We start from the raw sequence: 21,666 nt of genomic DNA, 5'->3' as shown, positions 1-21,666 counted from the left end.
CAAGATCTGACACCTGCCCCGGTTCATTGCCGAGCACCAAATCCAAAATGGCCTCTCCCCTTGTCGGCCTGCCAACGTACTGAGTTAGGAAACCCTCCTGAACACACCTTAATGAAACCCATGTAAAACCCATTCTGGATTTATCAACAATAACTTCTTAGCATTTGAATTTATCCTTGGTTTGCATATTTCCACTATACTTACCACACATGATCCCAAGTGCAGTGCTGAATACTGCCATGTATCCAAAATAGAATGCTGTTTGAAACAGTCCATACATCCTGTTGTGGGGGGAAAATAAAATATCAAGTAGCACAAATTCAATATGTAACACACAAAATTGTATGTCTCGATGTTACCACGTAAATGTCAACTCTCCTACAAAATTCTGCATTTTTATTCTTACATATTCAAAATATCCTTTATATGAAAGGCAAACAAGTATATCATTATACCAAAACAAAATACAAATGTAATGGCTTTTGTTCAAAAACATTAAAATTTTGAAATGAAGATGTCGCAGGGACACAACGGGTTTCAGTATTGACTTGATGCAGGTACTGTTCAAACATCTGTGGACAGCTCAATGCATACAGGAATACAGTTGAGAGAAATTCGAAGAAATTGGTGATGTGGCATCATTGGTAATATGAAGCATAAATGCTACATTTCAAACTTTGGTACTTGTGAATATAATTGGGTTAGACATTTTACTAAGTACATTGAGCATGTAAAAATGCAGACACTGATATAGCATCAACAGTGCATTTTGACAATAGATTTTCACAGTGAAAGAGGATAAAGCACTTGCCATGGAAGGGAACCTGAAACTGATGTTATTGAATTTAAGCAATAGAGGCAAAGGTAATGGGAATTAAGACATTCAAATCTACAGGAGTTGATTATATACCTTGGCTTAGAAATAAAGACATGAATGAAAAATTCCAAGTTGGTTTAGTCATAATTTTTCAGACTTCACTACATACAGGTATTACCCCTCTGTGCTGAAAACTACAACATTGCTCAATTGCATTGGAAATCATGCACCTCTCCCCCCAATTGCCAAGTAATGACTGTCAGCAATAAAAGATAATTTTACAATTTACATTTCACGATATTCAGTGGCATTATCTTCACTGGATTTCCCTCCACAAGCATCCAGGGGTTACCACTGACCACAAACTGGACAAGCACACCAACACTATGGCTACAAGACTAATCAAAGGCGAAGAATTGTGGTGAGTAATTTACCTTATCTCTCTCCACAAACCCTGCACATCTACGAAGCACAAGTCAGGAGTGCGATGAAGTATGTTCCACTTGCACAGATGAGTGTAGTTCCAAACACACTCAAAGTTCAACATGATCAAAGACAAAGTAGCTCACTTGATTGGCAACTTGTTCACCACATTCAACTTTCACTCCTTTCACCAATGCAGTGGCAACAGTGTGTGCTGTCTGCAAGATGCACTGCAATTCACCCAGGGTCTTTTGACAGCACCTTCCATACCTGCAACATCTACCAGCTCGAAGGACAAGGGCAACAGACAAGGAAGATCACCACCTACAAATCCTCAAGCCATACACCAGCCTGATTTAGAACTATGTTGTCGTCCCTTCATGTCAACTCCCTTCCTAACAACTATGGATGCACATACACCCAAAGGAAAGCAACTGTGCAATAAAGCACCACCACCTTCTCCAAGGTAACTGGAGATGGGCTACAAATGCTTGCCCAGCCAATGATTCGCACTTAGAGTCATAGAGATGTCCCATGAACGAATGAGGAAACACTTAAAGGACAGTCGAAATTTGGAAATTATTACAGGTGAGAAATATGTCATATAATGCTCGCGAGTAATCAGGGAGCAACATTAAATGAAAAGTAAACCTTTTCAACTCTGACATTCAGAGGAAACTTTTTTCTATAGTTGCAAGAGTTTATTATCTCCAACAGAATTCATCCTGTGGACTGATCAAAGGTGACTTGATGACCCCAATGTAGTCCGAACCGGCCTCCCACATTCCACCACTCTAAACTTGACATCAGCCAGAGCTCGGCTGCCTTTGCTCCTAACTCAAGCTTTATTCACTCATCAGCCTTGTCCTCACTGACTGCTCAGCTGTTAACCTGATTAAAACACTTCCATTTTAAAATTCTTAACCTTGTTCTCAAACTCTTCATAGTCTGCTCCTTTCCTATCCCCGAAATCTTCTCTGGCTCCACAACACTTCAGGTTGAGCTGGTCGGTTTGTTCTCAGACGTTTTTCTCCATGCTTGGTAATATCACCAGTGAGCCTCCGGTGAGACACTAGTGTGCTGTCCCGCTTTCTACTTATGTGTCTTGTCTGTTAAGGTGGGTGATATCACTTCTGCTTCTTTTTCTCAGAGATTGGGGTCCAATTGGGGTTAATGGGGTCCAAACTGATAATGTTTATTGATGGAGTTTATTGAATGCCAGGCCTCTAGAAATCCCCGTGTGTGTCTCTGTTTAGATGTGCTGTCCCAGTTGAAACGGTGTCCTCCTTCATCTGTGTGTAAGTGCACTAGTGATAGCTGGTGTCATGTCTTTTGGTGGCTAGTTCGTGCTCATGTATCCTGCTTATCTGTCTGTCCGATCTAGTGTTTGTTGCAGTCCTTGCAGAGTATTTTGTAAATGACATTCGTTTTGCTGGTTGTTGGTACAGCGTCCTTTAGGTTCATCAGTAGCTGTTTCAGTGTATTGGTAGGTTTGTGGGCTATCATGATGCCAAAGGGTCAGAATAGTCTGGTAGCCATCTCTAGTGTGGCTACAGTTTCTGGGCATATTGTGTCTTCTTGTTTGGGTTTGTTGTTTCAGAATCGGCAGACTGCGTTTATCGGGTATCCACTGCTCTTGAATATACTGTACAGGTATTTTGCTTCTGATTGTCGTAGTTCCTGGGTGCTGCAGTGTGTTGTGGCCCAGTTAAATCATGTCTTGATGCAGCTCAGTTTGTGGGTGTTGGGATGATTGCTCCTGTGGTTGAGTATCTGGTCTGTCAGTGTTGCTTTCCTGTTGACCCTGGTCTGCAGTTGTCCATTGACTGTTTGTTCCACTGTGACATCTAGGAAGGAGAGTCTGGTGTTGTTCTCTTCCTCTTTTGAGAAATTTATGCCAGTAAGGATGTTGTTAATGATATTATCGGTTTCCTCTAATTTGTTCCATTTCATGATGACAAAGGTGTCATCTACATGGCAGACCCAAAGCCTGGGTTGGATCCAACCTCTGAGAAAAAGAACCGGAAATGATATCACCCACCTTAACAGACCAAGATACAAACAGAAAGCAGTACAGAACACCAGCACTTCAATGGAGATTCACTGATGTTATCTAGCATGATGGCAAAATGTCTGAGAACAAACCTACCAGCTCAGTGAGCAAACTTGCAACCTGAACCACAAATCTTCTCAAAAATCACAAAGTATCAACATTTCTCTAATTTTGACTCCTCGCATATGCCTGTTCTGAATTGCTCCACCACTGCTAAGCTTTCCTATAAGCTGCCTGGACCTTAAGCTCTGGAACTGCCTCTGACCCCTCTTTTTTTCCCCTCCTTTAAGCCACGTGCATCAATCAACCTCTTTGGCCAAGCGTTTTCCTATCTCCTATGTGACTTCACATTAGAGCTTGCTTTCTAATGTGTTTGTGAAACACAGCAGATCATCTTACTTACCTTGAAGACTGCAAATAATAACACTGCTGTCAATTCAATGTACAGTGCTACTCTGACAAAATCAGACATATATTTAAAAAGAGTTCAGAGGTGAATAAAATAACAAACTAGATTAAATTTTTTAAGATACTCCAAAGCCAATTTGCTCCAACTTTACTTTAAAATCTCCAAAATACCAGACAACATGAACAACTTTGTTTTGGAACAGTTGCTTTAATATGAAAAATAAAATATAACTGCTTACTTTGTTTTGAAGAAATAGTAGTAGAAGGAGTACATGTAAACGTAGACTGCAGTGGATGCTGCAGAAAGGAAGCTTGTCCACTGCCTGCAATAGCAACAAGTTTATTGTTTAAAAATGACTCATTAAGCAAGAATGATGGCCAGCATGCAATTGAGAATGAAAACATTCTATAAACTAGACAAACTTCAAGGACAATACCAGTTTTAGGTAGAAAATGCACTCATCTGTGGAGCTTAGTTTGAGAAAAGAACAGTGCCACAATTGTTTTAAACCAGCCATTATTTTATAATGTAAAACCCAGTCCAAATTCTGATAGCTATGCCTGTCTTGTCTTAGAAACAGATCTTTGTGCGATAGATTTTTTTTGTCCTGAATGAAAAGCTGCATCTAATTCAAAAAGCAGAGTCACATGGCAAAGGTCTGACCCCGCTCTGTACGGGGCTCTTTATTGCAATAGGCTGTGGGAAGGAGGTGAATGGTTCAAGGTTGATGCTTTTGCAATGAATGTCAAAGAATCCTACGATGTTTATCACACAAAATGTCAGTTTTACATGTAACTAGTACAATGTCAGCTCTTTCAGTCATTATGTTTAAATGATGATTTTAATCTGAGGTTTAAACTCTGAGCAGGATACTTAGCACAAAAAAAAGTTAAAAATAAATTTGTATTATTAAAGGTCAAAATAACCATGTCAGGAAATGGGTATTTTGTGTGCAAGGCCAGGAGTCCACAGCAGTGAGCATGTGGCACTTTATGAGGAAGGCGAGGTTGGGGGGGTGGGGGCAACTACAAAGCTCTCGAAGACTGATAAAATGTGATTAGGTTTCTACATAAACTGCCACTTGAACAAAAACATTACAGATCATCTGCAAAAGTGTATATATCAGAAAATGAGATAGAATCAGATTGCTTTATGAACATGGCTTACGACAGTGGCAGTATTCGCTCATTCTGGTCTCCCTGCTATAGAAACATTGTTGTGAAACTTGAAAGGGATCAGAAAAGATTTATAAGGATGTTGCTGGGATTGGTGGATTGGAACTATAGGGAGAGGCTGAATAGGTTGGGCCTTTCTTCCCTGGAGCTTCAGAGGATGAGAGTTGACCTTAGAGGTTTATAAAATCATGAAAGGCATGGAAAGGGTGAATAGCCAAGGCCTTTTGGCCAGGGTAAGGGATTCCAAAACTAGATGGCACAGGTTTAAGATGAGAGGGGGAAGATTTAAAATGGCCCAAGGGGCAACTTTTTTTATGCAGAGAGTAGTGCACATATGGAATGAGCGGCCAGAGGAAGTGGAGAAGGCAGGTACAATTAAGACATTTAAAAGACACACAGATGGATACATGAAGAGGAATGGATGAAAGAAATATGGGCCAAATGTTGGCAAATGGGACTAGATCAGTTTAGGATATCTAGTCGGCATGGATTAGTTGGACCGAGTTTCTAGTTGTTGCAAACTATGACTCTATTATAAATTTCAGACTCAGGTCGGATTAACTACTGCCAAGGTTTAAACAGATGGATAGGAGCACTTCAACTTACCACCTATAATCTTCAGCATTGAGCAGAAAATAAGTGCAGACAATGGTCACACAGACTGTCACGATGCAGAGAATAACCAGGACTAGCATCATAAAGCCATAAACATAATAAATCTTGTAGGCCCAAAATGAAGTGAAGATGAAGTACCTAAAAAAAGAGAAAATTACCCAAAATAAATTTATTTTCCAAATAATCTGCTTAATTTGATCAAATGATTAGGCCCAGAGGTAATATAATATCGCACAATTATTGTACACAAATCTGTTCTCTCACACCATAATACACATTAACTGATACACCTGGTTTTCTACTTTACACAAAGGGAGACAGGACGTTGATTCATGCACTGCTGCAATTAATTCAGTAACTAGCACCAAAACGTGTCACAAAAATATTTAAACTAACACTCTTTAATATTGAAACATTTATTGAGCAATCACCTCAAACTACCTACAACAATTGCCACTGATACGCCTGCATTAACGACCATGGGCTTAGTAGCTTAGTGGCTGTGTTAAAGGGCCAGGAATGCAGAGTAATTCCAGTCCTAACAAAGCTTATCAAATGGAAATGGTAATTATGTTTCTTCCATCATGCATGCTGTTACACCATTTGAACACTTCCAGAATTTTATTTAATGTTAGTCAACTAGAAGTTTGGGTTGACAGTCTGGACCCAAAGTGAAGTGATACCTTGCTTTTGAAATGCTCATCTCTTCGTTTTCAACTCCTTTCATGATCTTGTCTCTTTTCACCTCTACCCTCTGCCAGTCCCAAAACCCTCAGACATCCACACTCATCTCATTCTGGAGCACGAGATGGATATGTCCTCGTCTGCTGCAGCAGACGTTTTCAAATATATCTCTAACTGTCTTTTTTCTCCTTTAAGGTGCTAGAAACTCTTGACAAAATACCTCAACATGCCTAGTGAGGCTCTCTGTTGAATTTACATTTACTCTGAATTGTCTGCAGACATTTTATTTTACAAAATAAATTTATGCAGATCCCACCAAGGGAGCTGCAAGATTTAAATTCAGTAATTCAAATAAATAGAACATAGAACAGTACAGCACAGAACAGGCACTTCAGCCCATGATGTTATGCCGACCATTGATCCTCATGTATGCACCCTCACATTTCTGTGACCATATGTCCAGCAGTCTCTTAAATGTCCCCAATAACCTTGCTTCCACAACTGCTGCTTGGCAATGCATTCCATGTTCTCACAACTCTGTGTAAAGAACCCGCCTCTGACATCCCCTCTATACTTTCCTCCAACCAGCTTAAAACTATGACCCCTCATGTTAGCCATTTCTGCCCTGGGAAATAGTCTCCGTCTATCGACTCTATCTATGCCTCTCATTATCTTGTAAAGCTCAATTAGGTCCCCTCTCCTCCTCCTTTTCTCCAATGAAAAAAGTCCGAGCTCAGTCAACCTCTCTTCATAAGATAAGCCCTCCAGTCCAGGCAGCATCCTGGTAAACCTCCTCCTTTGTGGGTGGCACGGTGGCACAGTGGTTAGCACTGCTGCCTCACAGCGCCTGAGACCCGGGTTCAATTCCCGCCTCAGGCGACTGACTGTGTGGAGTTTGCACGTTCTCCCCGTGTCTGCGTGGGTTTTCTCCGGGTGCTCCGGTTTCCTCCCACAGTCCAAAGATGTGCAGGTCAGGTGAATTGGCCATGCTAAATTGCCCATAGTGTTAGGTAAGGGGTAAATGTAGGGGTATGGGTGGGTTGCACTTCGGCGGGTCGGTGTGGACTTGTTGGGCCGAAGGGTCTGTTTCCACGCTGTAATGTAATCTAATCTAATCTAATCTGAACCCTCTCCAAAGCATCCACATCTTTCCTATTATAGGGCGACCAGAACTGGACGCAGTATTCCAAGTGCGGTCTAACCAAAGTTTTATAGAGCTGCAACAAGATCTCACGACTCTTAAACTCAATCCCCCTGTTAATGAAAGCCAAAACACCATATGCTTTCTTAACAACCCTGTCTACTTGGGTGGCCATTTTAAGGGATCTATGTACCGGCACACAAAGATCCCACTGTTCCTCCACACTGCCAAGAATCCTATCCTTAATCCTGTACTCAGCGTTGAAATTCGACCTTCCAAAATGCATCACTTTGTATTTATCCAGTTTGAACTCCATCTGCCACCTCTCAGCCCATCTCTGCATCCTGCCAATGTCCCGCTGCAGCCTACAACAGCCCTCTATAATGTCAACAACCTTTGTGTTGTCTGCAAACTTGCTGACCCATCCTTCAATCCCCTCATCCAAGTCATTAATAAAAATTACAAACAGTACAGGCCCAAGGACAGAGCCCTGTGGAACACCACTCACCACTGACTTCCAGGCAGAATATTTTTCATTCTACTACCACTCGCTGTCTTCTGTTGGGCAGCCAATTCTGTATCCAGACAGCTAAGTTCCCCTGTATCTCATTCCTCCTGACCTTCTGAATGAGCCTACCATGGGGAACCTTATCAAATGCCTTGCTGAAGTCCATATACACCACATGCACAGCTCGACCCTCATCAACTTTTTTATTTACATCCTCAAAGAACTCGATAAGGTTTGTGAGGCATGACCTGTCCCTCACAAAGCCGTGTTGACTGCATTCAATCAAGCCATGCTCTTCCAGATGGTCATAAATCCTATCCCTCAGAATCCTTTCTAACACCTTGCAGACAACAGACGTGAGACTTACTGGTCTGTAATTGCCGGGGATTTCCCTATTTCCTGTCTTGAAGAGAGGAATTACATTTGCCTCTCGCCAGTTCTCAGGTATGACTCCAGTGGAGAGCGAGGATGCAAAGATCTTCGCAAGTGGCGAAGCAATTGCATTTCTCGTTTCCCTAAGCAGCCGAGCACAAATCTGGTCCGGCCCTGGCGACTTGTCAATCTTAATGTTTGACAAAATTTTCAGCACATCAGCTTCCTCTACCTCTATCCATTCCAGCATGCACACCTGCTCTTCAAAGGTTTTGAAGTTCGTTTCTTTCGTAAAGATAGAAGCAAAAAACTCATTTAGGGCTTCCCCTACCTCCTCAGACTCCACACACAAGTTCCCTATGCTATCCCTGATCGGCCCTACTCTTTCTTTGACCATTCTCTTATTCCTCACATAAGTGTGAAATGCCTTTGTGTTCTCCCTAATCCGTTCTCCCAAGCCTTTCTCATGCCCCCTCCTGGCTCTCCTCAGACCATTTTTGGGCTCCTTCCTAGTCTGCCTGTAATCCTCTAGAGCTGAGCTTGACCTTAGCTTCCTCCACCTTATGTAAGCAACCTTCTTCCTTTTGACAAGAAGCTCCATCGCCCTCGTCACCCAAGGTTCCTTTATCTTGCTCCTCCTTGCCTGTCTCAGAGGGACATATTTATTCATCACTCGTAACAACTATTCCTTAAACAGTCTCCACATGTCTATAGTGTCTTCACCATGGAAGAATTGCTCCCAGTCCATGCTTCCTAACTCATGTCTAATCGCATCATAGTTTACTCTCCCCCAATTAAATCTCCTCCCATTTTGCCTAAGCGTCCCCTTCTCCATAGCTATGTAGAATGTGAGGCAGTGTGGTCACTATCACCAAAATGCTCTCCCACCACAAGATCTGATACCTGCCCTGGCTTGTTTCTGAGCACCAAGTCTAGAATGGCCTCTCCCCTAGTCAGCCTGTCAACGTACTGAGCTAGGAAACCCTCCTGAACACACCTTACTAAAACAGCTCAATTCAAATCTTCTGCTCGAAGGAGGTTCCAATCAATATTGGGAAAGTTAAAGTCACCCATTACAACAACCCTACTACGTCCACACTTTTCCAAAATCTGCCGACCTATGCTTTCTTCCATCTCCCTGCTGCTATTGGGGGGCCTGTAGTAAACCACAAACGAGGTGACTGCTCCCTTGCTGTTCCTAATTTCCACCCATACTGACTCGGTAGGCAGATCTTCCTCAACAATGGAAGCTTCTGTACCTGTTATACCCTCTCTGATTAGTGCTGCTACACCCCCTCCTCTTTTCCCCCTTCCCTATTCTTCTTAAATGCTCTAAACCCTGGAACATCCAGCAACCATTCCTGCCCCATGTCTCTGTTATGGCCACATCATAGCACCAGGTACTTATCCATGCTCTAAGTTCATCACTTTTATTCCTGATACTCCTTGCATTAAAGCAAACACACTTGAACTGATCCCTTGGTTCCTTTCCAGTAAAATCCTTCCCACTAGCTGGCCTACTGCTTGCTATTGCCTGATCTGCATCAACTCTCACCTCTGGAATAAAGATCTACCATTAACTGGCACCACAAAACTACTGCAAAGTTGTAAAATACTCAATATGTGTTTTCTTTGGGGGAAATAGACCTGCCATCTTAATCTAGCCTAGCCTATAAGTGACTCCAGATCCCAAGCAACGAGGATGACCTAGAATTCTCGGAAATTGCCTAGCAAGCCATTTATTTGTATTACATGTTTATGAAAAAGTCTAAAATTGGACTGAGCACTGGACTACACAGGTGTGGACTTTACAAACTTACACCTAGCCCAATCAAATTTACATGTTCTTTGAGGTTCACAGGTTGGTTACAGGACCTGATGTGGTTATTTGGCTTGTTGTATCTGTGCTGACTGAAGTAGAATTCACCTAGTGCCATTCCTGTGCATCTTCCCCATAGCTCTGCAAACACTTTCTTTGCAGATTATTATGCAGCTCCCTTTTAAAAGCTTCAATTGACCCATCTCCTCCACACTGCAAAGCAGTGCACTCCAGATTTTAACCATTCTAACCTCTGTGGAAAAAAAATGTTTTCTTTTTACCATTGCTCCTTTTGTCAACTTACCTTAAATTTGTGCAGCTTTCTCCTAATCTAAAATGTCCAGACCAGTCAATTTTGAATAATTTAATCAAATCTCTCTCAATTCTGCCTCCAAACAGAGCAACCTCAACTTATACAATATTTCTGCATAACTGAATCTCTGGAACCATTCCCACAAACCTTTTCCGCATTCTCTTGCTGTCTTTCCAACCTTCCTAAAGTATGGCATTCAAAACTGGATGCAACACTCTAGTTCAGGCTGATCCAGTTGCACAGGCTTAAAACAAAGAACTACAAATCTGAAACAAATGCAGAAATTGCTGGAGAAACTCAGGAGGTCTGGCAGGATCTGTGGATAAACAAAAAAAATTAAACATTCCAACTCTGGTGACCCTTCTTCAGAACCAGGTTGTGGTCACAGAGATTTAGGATGGCACAGTGCCTCTGTGGTTAGCACTGCTGCCTCTCAGTGCCAGGGACCATAGCTAGATTCCAGCCTCGGGCAACTGTCTGTGTGGAGTTTGCATATCCGGCCCGTGTCTGCATGGATTTCCTCTGGGTGCTCCAGTTTCCTCCCACAGTCCACAAATGTGTGGGCTAGCAGGACTGGCCATGCTAAATTGCCTATAGTGTCAATGGATGCATAGGTTAATTAAGTTAGCCATGTGAAATGCAGCATTATGGGTATGGGGTTGGGCGGGGGGGGGGGTGCTCTGCTTGCGATGTTCTTCAGATGGTTGGTGTGGACTCGATAGGCTGAATGGACTGCTTCCACACTATAGCGATTCTATTCTACTAGTAAAGCATCAGCTCAATAATCTACTTTCAGAATCAAGCCTTTTAGATTGGATTACTTACAGTGTGGAAACAGGCCCTTCGGCCCAACAAGTCCACACCGCCCCGCCGAAGCGCAACCCACCCATATCCCTACATTTACCCCTTAGCTAACACTACGGGCAATTTAGCATGGCCAATTCACCTGGCCTGCACATTTTTGGACTGTGGGAGGAAACCGGAGCACCAGGAGGAAACCCACGCAGACACGGGGAGAACGTGCAAACTCCACGTTTGAATTGAACCTGGGTCTCTGACGCTGTGAGGCAGCAGTGCTAACCACTGTGCCACCGTGCCGCCCATAACATTTAGATAACATTGCAGATTTATCCAACATATTTGGGTATATCGCCTATCCTAAGAGAGATGACAGCAATCAGTCATGAATGTACATTAAGGAGGCAGTGGCCCCTCAGCATTTCCAGGAAGCCTCATGATATCAAGTCAACAATGAATGAGATTGATTGCCATCTATCATCCAATGCTCAGTTAATGAATCAGTACTACATGTGGAATACCAAGAGTAAGGACACAGACTGGGGACTGCAACGGTTAGCACCAGAATGGCTCCTGGCAGTCTAAAAGCATAGTTGCCAGACTGATCTTGTGACAGGTGGTGGGGAGAGTAAAGAAAGAGAAAAACTTAGTTAACCTCAACTTCATAAGTCTGTTACAGATGCATATGTCCATGATCATAATTGGTAGGAGTGGCAATCTCAGAGTCTGTTTGGACATGTTCACCTTGACACAGAATGCCCTCTTCTATGTTGCATGACATCACCATTGTGCTAATTTGGTCATTTTAGGACGGATCTAATTGCACAAAACTGGACTCCAAGAATTGTTGTGGGCTACCAGCTGCAGAATTTTATTCATCGTAATCTTGAACTTAGCAGTTGGGATTATTCTCACTGTACCATCACTAGCAAGTCGAGAGCCCGTAGTGTTAGGTAAAGGGGTAAATGTAGGGGTATGGGTGGGTTACGCTTCGGCGGGTCGGTGTGGACTTGTTGGGCCGAAGGGCCTGTTTCCACACTGTAAGTAATCTAATCTATATAGATCAAACCCTGTTCAATGAGTGTAGAAAAACAGTCCCAAACACCACCAGACATATCTAAAAATGCGGTGCCACCATGGTGATGCTGCCACACAGCACATGTGTGTGCTAACAGCAGAAGCAGCACGCAGTAAACAGAATGAACTGATCCCACAAACATGTGAGATAATACTTTTGTTTAACAGAACTTTAAGGGCCAAAGACAGGCATTTAGAGTTGCGCCACATTCATCTCACCGAATGGCAGTACAGGTTCACATGGCCTCCTGAAGGATGAGACCCAAGCTCCAGAGTCCTGTCAAACCCATTTGTGGATGAGTGGACAATTAATCAACCAGAGGGTGCTGCTCCATGAACAATGATGATAGAGATGCACATGAATATAAAAGACAACACTGAACTATTTCTAACCATTTTCAACCAGAAGCACAGAATAGATAATCCATTTCTGCCTCCTAAGATGCCAATCATCAGTCAATTTTATTCACTACAAATGAAATACACACAAATTCTTGCCCACCCATGTGTTAGAAATGATTCTATTATTAGGATCCTAGCTGACTTTTCTAGTTGAAAAGTCAGATGCCAGATTGAAATTTGCTTAACGGATCATATTTTTGTTCAAGTCTTCATTCACTGAAACATAAGCAGATTTTAGTTGACGATTTATGTTATCATAACAATAATGACAATAAGAGTATTATACAAAATAAGCCAAGCTATCTCAATATAAAAGTTTGTTTGCTGTGTGTTTTAAGATCTCTCAAAACCTCATCTATTTCTCAACATGATCGCCTTACAGCATTTCAAATCCAGAGAAGTTATCTGTCTATGTCAGAACTACTTAGCTACACACTTCATTACAGTCTTGGTCCAAACATGGAAAAGAATGTTCAGGTGAATGACTGCCCTCAACAAAAGAGCCTTTGGCCAAGCACGAGGAGCCAGAGTAAGGTTAAAGTCAATGGGATTAGTGGAAAATGCTCCACAGGATAGTGTGATGAAAGGCATACGATTTGTGTATTTCTATTACCATTTTTAGAGTCTGCATTTCAAACTAGTGTTGGTTACTTTTGTGAAGTGTTAGACCATCCTTGCTGGAACAGTGATCCAATACAGCATGTGTCAGAGAGTAGGTGACTTCAACTCCCCAAGAGTGTTAATGAATGATTGTTGATACTGTCTGGTTTATGACAGAGGTAGTAAACACAATGTATTACCTTGATTTAGGTTTAGGATAGTCAATGAACAATTTTAACTTAAAAACCCAAAGATTGAGAGCATTTACGGCAATTTTGGAGACACCTGACTGGGGCAGAAGCAAATGTGGTTTCTCTCCGAGAAAGTATAGAGCAGTTAATTGAAAGCTAAGTGACCTTGGTGCAACTGACAACTTGTGAAACTTCTAAATCAGACCGGGGTGTTTGGTTAGAAATTAATACAGAATGAAGAAACCAAGAAAGTCTAAGCTTTCCGTTTTATGAATATTCACATAAGCAGACTTTACATTTAACTGCTTCTTCCCAGTTGCCCCGTTACATCAAGCCTAAAGACTTGACATAGACATAATTTCTCTGGATTTGAAATGCTGTAAGGCGATCATGTTGGGAAATAGATGAGGTTTCGAGAGATCTTAAAACACACAACAAAACAAACTTTTATATTGAGATAGAAATGACTAACACGAGGGGTCATAGTTTTAAGCTGGTTGGAGGAAAGTATAGAGGGGATGTCAGAGGCGGGTTCTTTACACAGAGTTGTGAGAGCATGGAATGCGTTGCCAGCAGCAGTTGTGGAGGCAGGGTCATTGGGGACATTTAAGAGACTCCTCGACATACATAAGGTCACAGAAATTTGAGGGTGCATACATGAGGATCAGTGGTCAGCACAACATCGTGCGCTTAAGGGCCTGTTCTGTGCTGTACTGTTCTATGTTCTATATCTTGGCTTATTTTGTATAACACTCTTATTGTTATTATTGTTATGATAACATAAATCGTCAAATAAAATCTGCTTACGTTTCAGTGAATGAAGACTTGAACAAAAATATGATCCATTAAGCAAATTTCAATCTGGCATCTGACTTTTCCAGTAGAAAAGTCAGCTAGGATCATAACAATAGAATCATTTCTAACACATAGGAAGTTGTTGTGGCTGTTGGACATCAAGTACATTAGCCCCAGAATTCCTCTGTGATGTGTACTTGGTCCAATCATCTCCAGTTTCTACAGCAAATGACATTTTATCCTCAGTGGAAACATCCATTGATCACTGCAATGTTCAAGCCCATTTGTAATGCCTCATACCAAAGCTACCTGTGCTCCAATGCAGCAAGACTTAAACAGCATTGAGATAAGAAACATTTGCAGCTCACAAGTGCAAGACAATGGCCATCTCCAACAAAGCAGAGGTAAACCAACTCAGCATCAGCACTGCTAAATTCACCATCTTCCTGGGGAGCAGCATTGTCCAAAAAGTAAACTGTACCAGACCAGACCTATGAAGGCAACAGCTAGAATAGGTCAGAAGCTGGGCAATATGCGTCTAGTGACTCACCGATGCCTGTCCACCATCTACAGGACGAGTCAGAAGGCATAAGGTAGACAATAAATACTAACCTTGTCAGTATCCTCCTAGCCCACTGTATAAGTAAAACAAAATCTTGAGTCACGTAGTTTAAAACAATGACAACACTGGATGAGTGAAAACTGCATGTTGAAACTGCTCCTCCCTCCTCTGGTTCAAATTGTTACAGAACAAAATATCTAATTATCGATTTTCCACATTGACTGTTATGTTTCAACTGAAGTACAAGTGAAAATGCTGCATCCTGCTATTTCAATACAAGAGTCAAGTAACACTGGTTTTGTTACCCTACATCAGGTTATCCAAGCAAAAACTGTCTCAAGCACATTTTCAAACTTTCCGAAGTTTCAAAAATGCATATTGATAGAATGGTGCATCCAACAGTATTCCCAATAATGATCAGAGGAGATGGATCAACTTAGAAATCAAGAGCACAAGGTGCATTTCGAGCCACTGCATTAACTTGCAAGGAGAAAACACAATGAAAAATAGGACAGAAACAGAAGATTTGCCAACACATGCCCACACATCTGTCAGAACAGCTACTGATGTTCTAATTGGCCTCAGGAGGAAAGAAACTATTTCACTACGGTCTTATTGCTGCTTTTTATTCTGTGATTTTTGTGAAACGGGATTGGAGCTAGGTGTGATGCCTACAGAAGTTAAATAACTGGCTAACACCAAAAATGGGCACTTTGATGAGGAAACAGTAGTCACAGAGTCCTACAGCACTGGGACAGGCCCTTTGGGCCAAAAGGCCCAACTCTGCTAACCCCATTTCCCTGCACATGGCCCATATCCTACTAAACCTTTCCTATCCATGTATTTGTCCAAATGCCTTTTAAATATTGTTAATGTACCTGCCTCAACCATTTCCACTGGCAGCCCATTCCATATACATACCACCCTCTGTGTAAACAAGTTGCCCCTCAGGTTCCCATTTATTCTTTACCCGCTAACCTTAAACTGATGCCCTCTAGTCCTCGATTCCCCAACCCTGGGAAAAAGACTGAGTGCATTCACCCTATCCATGCCTCTCATGATCTTATACACTTCTATGAGATTCCCCTATGAGATCCCCCTCAGTCTCCTACGCTCGAAGGAAAAAAATTCTAGCTTGTCCAACCTCTCTCCCTATAACTCATGCCGTTGTGTCCTGGCAACATCCTTGTAAATTTCTTCTGCACTCTTTCCAGTTTAATAACAACCTTCCTAAAATAAGGTGATCAAAATTGAACACAAAACTCCCAAGTACTGCCCCAAAGTCCTGCACAACTGCAACATAACTTCCCAACTTCTATACTCAGTACCCTGACTGATGAAGGCCAGTGTGCCAAAAGGCTTTGTCACTGCTCTACCTATCTGTGACTCGCCATGCCAACCAGATAGGCAAACCTAATCTAGTCCCATTTGCCAGCACCCAGCCCATATCCCTCCAAACCCTTCTTGTTCATATGCCCATTCAGAGACCTTTTAAATGTTGCAATTGTACCAGCCTCCACCACTTCCTCTGGCAGCTCATTCCATACATGCACCATCCTCTGTGTGAAAAAGTTGCCCTTTAGATCTCTTTTATATCTTTCCCCTCTCACTCTAAACCTGTGCCCTCTAGTTGTAGACTCCCCCACCCCAGGGAAAAGACTTTGTCTATTTACCCCATCCATGCCCCTCATGATTTTATAAATCTCTATTAGGTCACACCTCAGCCTCCGAAGCTCAGGGGAAAACAGCGCCAGCCTATTTAGCCCCTTCCTATAGCTCAAATCCTCCAACCCCTGCAACATCCTTGTAAATCTTTTCTGAACGCTTTCAAGTTTCACAACATCCTTCCGATTGAAAGGAGACCAAACTTGCACACAATATTCCAAAAGTGGCCCAACCAATGTCCTGTACAGCCACATGACCTCCCAACTCCAATACTCAATACTCTGACTAATAAACGAAAGCATACCAAATGCCTTCACTATCCTATCTACCTGCGACTCTGCTTTCAAGGAGCTACGATCCTGCATTCAGCAATACTCCTTAGGACCTTACCATTAAGTGTATAAGTCCTGCTCTGATTTGTTTTTCCAAAATGCAGCACCTTGCATTTATTTAAATTAAACTCCATCTGCCACCCCTCAGCCCATTGGCCCATCTGATCAAAATCCCATTGTACTCTGAGGTAACCTTCTTTGCTGTCCACTACACCTCCAATTTTGGTGTCATCTGCAAACTTACTAACTATGCCTCTTATGCTCACATCCAAATCATTTATATAAATAACAAAAAGTAGTGGACCCAGCATTGATCCTTGTGGTACTCCACCGGTCACAGGCCTCCAGACTGAAAAACAACCCTCCACCACCTCCCTCTGTCTTCTACTTTCGAGCCAGTTCTGTATCCAAATGGCTAGTTCTCCCTATAATTCCACGAGATCTAACCTTGCTAACCAGTCTCTCATGGGGAACCTTGTCCTCTAATAAATCTGTGAGGCAGGATCTCCCACTCACAAAGCCATGCGGACTACACCTAATGAAATCCTCTTGCTACCCTTCAGTCTTCAGAGACCTTAACTGTGGCTAACAATGATGAAAATGTGTCAGGCAGGGCCTCTGCAATTTCTTCTCGAGCCTCTTGCATTGTTCTTGGATATCGGGTCAGGACCCAGGAGATTTATCCACCTTCATACATTCTAATATGTTCAAACCTCCTTTACTGTGATATAAACTGTTCCCAAGATATTGCCACTAACTTCCCCAAGTTCCCAAGTCTTCATGGCTTTCGCCACAGTAGATAGAGGAGAAATATTTGTCAAGGACCATGACCACCTCCTGCAGTTTCACACATACATGTCCACTTTGGTATAGTTATTCTTTTTCCTTTAATATACTTAAAGAATCTCTTTGGATTCACCCTAAATCTTCTCAGCCAAAGCTATCTCATGCTCCCTTCTCACCCTCCTGATTTTCTTCTTCAGTAAACTGCTGTATTCCCTATACACCTCCAGGAATTCCCTTGATTCCATCTGTCTGAACCTGAGCTACGCCTCATTTTGTCTGGTCATCCAGGGTTTCCTACTCCTGCCAAATTTGCCCTTCACGTTCAGTGGAACACACAGATCTTGAACTCTAGCTATCTCACTTTTAAAGACCTCCCACTTGCCAGAGACCCGTTTGCCTGCAACAAACTACTCCAATCAAGCCCTGCAAGCTCCTGTCTAACTCATCAAAATTCACCTTGCCCCAATTTAGAACTTGAATCTATGGACCAGTTTTGTCCCGCTCCATAACTACTTTAAAATTAATAGAAGTATGGTCACTGGTCCCAAAGTGCTCCCCCACTGTCACCTCAGTCACTTGTCCTACCCTATTTCCCCAAGAGTTTTGCCTCTTCCCAAGTAGGGTCCTCTATATACTGCTTGAAGAAACTTTCCTGAACGCACTTAAATCCACCCCATCTAAGTCCTTAACACATTGGCAGTCCCAGTCTATGTTTGGAAAATTAATATCCTCAATGACCACTCTATTGCTCCTGAAGTCTCTCCAATGTCCCTTTGTATTTGTTCCTTTAATTCCCCATGACTACTTGGGGGCCTGATCATCCCCTTATTTCTTAGCTCCACCCACAAAATCTCACTGGATGATTCCTCAGTTATTTAATCTCTGACGACTGCTGTGACACTCCCCCCAATCAAAAATGAAACTCCCTCTCCCCTCTTCCTCCACTTCCTGCCTAAAGCACCTGTACCCTGGCACATTAAGCTGCCAGCCCTGTCCCTCCCTTAGCCATGTTTTAGTAATGGCTATAATATCACAGACCCACGCACCTGTCCACATCTTGACTTCATTGGCCTTACCTGTCAGCCCTCTTGTATTGAAATAGATGTAATTTAATCCAACAGGCATTCCTCCCTCCCTGTCGTGTTGCAGCCTGACCTCTCTCTCTTGAACTTGCGGTTTCTGATTACTGTATGTATCTCCTTCCAGCTTTGCACTTGTCTCCTTGCTATTGAGGATTCCACCCCCTTGCCAATCCAGTTTGAACCCTCCCTTGTAGCAGTAGCAAATCTACTAGTCAGGATATTGGTCCCTCTCCAGTTCAGGTGCAACCTGTCCCTCTTGAACAGGTCACCTCTACCCCAGAAAAGATCCCAACAAACTAAGAATCTGAATCCCTGCCCCCAGCACCAATTCTTCAGCCACGCATTCATCTGTCATATCCTTCTAGTCTTACCTTCACTAACTGGTGGAAAGAAAATTAAAATCCCCTACTGTGACAATCCTATTGCTCCTGCAAGTCTCCCCAATCTCCCTGCATATTTGTTTCTCTAATTCCCACTGACTAGTAGTCTCAGAACTAAATCCCAGGAAGAGTCAGCAACTTCAGGACAGAAAGCAAACCGAAAACAATTTATTAAAACTCTCTTTTCACAAAGCAAAATGTCTCCAATTGTATTTATTTCACATCCAGGCAGGATCTTGCTGTGCCCTTTCTTTGATCACTGAAGCACAAGTTCAGGCATAAGGTAGGGATAGTTTCGAGATGTAGGCACTCAATTTCATTAAAGGTAGAATGGGAATTACTACAGTTAAACTACATCAAGAACTAGATTTGGCTTGGACTTTTTGCCCCAAGGCTGAACCTTGATTGAACACAAGTTTAAACAGAAAGGATATAAAACAAGTTGTAATCTGACAACACATCTTCAAATAATGAAACAATATGTTGAGTTTACAATTTTACAAATGCTTCCATGTTAAATTTCCCTAATGCGCTGTGAATTAAAAATTTTAATTGTCTCAACAAAAGGTGGCTGAATGAAATTTCCACTTCAATGGTAACAAGTGAATTTAAATCTGGACAAAAAGTTATTTCTGGACAAGAACTTGGATCTGTAAATGCAGGTGGTTACTAGATTGTTAAAACTGTCAGTGTAGGTATGACAATCCTATGTGACAATGAATTAAGTGAAATGTACAGATTGCAGTGCAATATTGCCTTCTAGTATATTTGCTGGAAGGTTTGTTTTCAGACATTTCAGTCACCACTTCGACTGGGATAACACATCCGTCCTAGCACAAGCCAAACAGATGCAGACGAGAATTTCTAGAAGCATGGCATTCCAAGCGGAACTCTATTGACAAACACATTGACTTGGATCTCACTTACCAACCCCTGAGAAAAAGAACTGGAAATGACTTCACGGGAAATGACATCACCAACCTAAGGAAACCTAAACACATAAATAGAAAGTGGGCCATGCCACCTGTGCTTTATCCAAAGGCTCACTGATTATGTTACTTAGTATGGTGATAAAACGTCTGAAAACAAACCTTCCAGATCAGCAAGCAAACCTACATCCAGAACCTCAACCTGAGCTACAAACTTTCTCAAAACTCGCTATTTGCAGCAATATATGAAGTCCCAATAAAACTCTAAGAATTTCTAGCATCTGCCATATTTATTTTATTGTAGCCAACAAAATGGATTTTTCTTCTAAAAATTTTGATCCAAGCAACTATTCAAAGTTAGTTAACATTCATTTAGTATTATAAATTTAGCATTTCAAAAATGTCAACTGTCTCCATTTTTCATCCTGACGCCATTTTAACCATTGATGCCAATATTTCATATGAATATAACATTCAATATATCATGCAGCATCAATGTAAGTTATGAATTCAGCATTGAAGTGACAACACAATGTGCGAGCACTGAAGGACCATGAGTATTCCAAAGTATAAAGAAACTTACATTTCAATAAAAATGGATCCAAAAGGCAGGATTCCACCCAGGCAAACAATAACAGCTGGCTCCATGAACCTATAATACAAGACAAAAATTAGTAATAGTCAATTTAATGTATGATGTCAGAAGTGCAATTGGTATAAGAGTCACAGAATCCTATAGCATGGAGACAGGCCCTTCAGTCTGAATTGGTCCATGCTGACCAAAACTGTCACCCCATTTCCCCCTACTTCACTTATATCTTTCTAAACCTTTCCTAACCATTTATTTGTCCATGCATTTGTTGTTCTGGTATTTTCCAGAAGAAATTCCTACTATGGAGAAACTCTCTCTTTTGGCTGTGTTCCAGATACTTTGGCACAAGGTTAGAATGTTCACAACTTCTACACATTTTTACCAACAGAGGAAGGACTCTTTTTCACGCCAATGAAGAAAACTGAATTTTCTCTTGACCCTCATGAGAGCACTGAAGTAAAGCTGAATAAACATAGTATTCTACAATTCATTCATCATTAAGTCAAGTCTATTAAAAAGGTTAAATTACAAGTTTAAGTACCCTGTTAAACGCTCGTGAGGACTATAAGCAAAATTAAATTTATGAAATCAATTTATGTGACAGCTGCAATTATATTATCATATCTTCTACAGAATGGAGCTGATGAATAAGTCAGGCTGAAACATTGGTGGTGAGGATGGGGGTGGGTTGGTGGTAGAGAAGAATCAATCAGATCGGAAATGGTTAAAGTTCCTAAAACAAGAGGCCTGCGGCCATTTATTTTTCACTCCCTTTTTGGAGCCGGCTAAATCTCGCATTTTCTCTGCTTGAGATAATTTCTCAGTCACGCAGCAATTCATCTTTCTCAAAATCCGTTCATATAAAATAATCCTAAATTGTTAACATCGAACGATGTTGTGACAGTTCATATTCAGAACTCTTGGCTTCTTTCTTCTGGTTTTCTACCTCTCTTATTTTAAAGGGTATGCTACTTCAGTTTCTGAACAAGCAAGACAGGGGTCATAAGTTCAAGTCATGGCAAATTGTGAATCTGAATTTGATAAATTGCCTCTCAACATCCTCTGAAGTGGCCTGACAAGTCAGTAGTAAAACCACAATAAACAATAAATGCAGCCCTGACCACATCACAAGGATGTAGTACAATT

General features: G+C 41.8%; 1 protein-coding gene across 1 annotated transcript in view; it reads right to left on the bottom strand.

Annotated features, from left to right (window-relative positions):
- Nucleotides 1-21,666, bottom strand: part of tm9sf3 (transmembrane 9 superfamily member 3) — a 155,816-nt gene that overhangs the window by 14,341 nt on the left and 119,809 nt on the right. The window contains exons 11-14 of the mRNA XM_043678647.2: nt 20,512-20,580; nt 5,484-5,630; nt 3,941-4,024; nt 205-281 (exon numbers count right to left, since the gene is read on the bottom strand). Of these exons, the coding sequence (XP_043534582.1) occupies nt 205-281; nt 3,941-4,024; nt 5,484-5,630; nt 20,512-20,580 (377 nt within the window). The remainder of the gene's footprint in view (nt 1-204; nt 282-3,940; nt 4,025-5,483; nt 5,631-20,511; nt 20,581-21,666) is intronic.

The sequence above is a fragment of the Chiloscyllium plagiosum genome, unplaced genomic scaffold (assembly GCF_037043375.1).
Source record: "Chiloscyllium plagiosum isolate Xiang-an unplaced genomic scaffold, Cpla_swu_hap1 HiC_scaffold_43, whole genome shotgun sequence".
Taxonomy (NCBI): domain Eukaryota; kingdom Metazoa; phylum Chordata; class Chondrichthyes; order Orectolobiformes; family Hemiscylliidae; genus Chiloscyllium; species Chiloscyllium plagiosum.
This window is presented reverse-complemented; position numbering and strand designations above follow the sequence as displayed.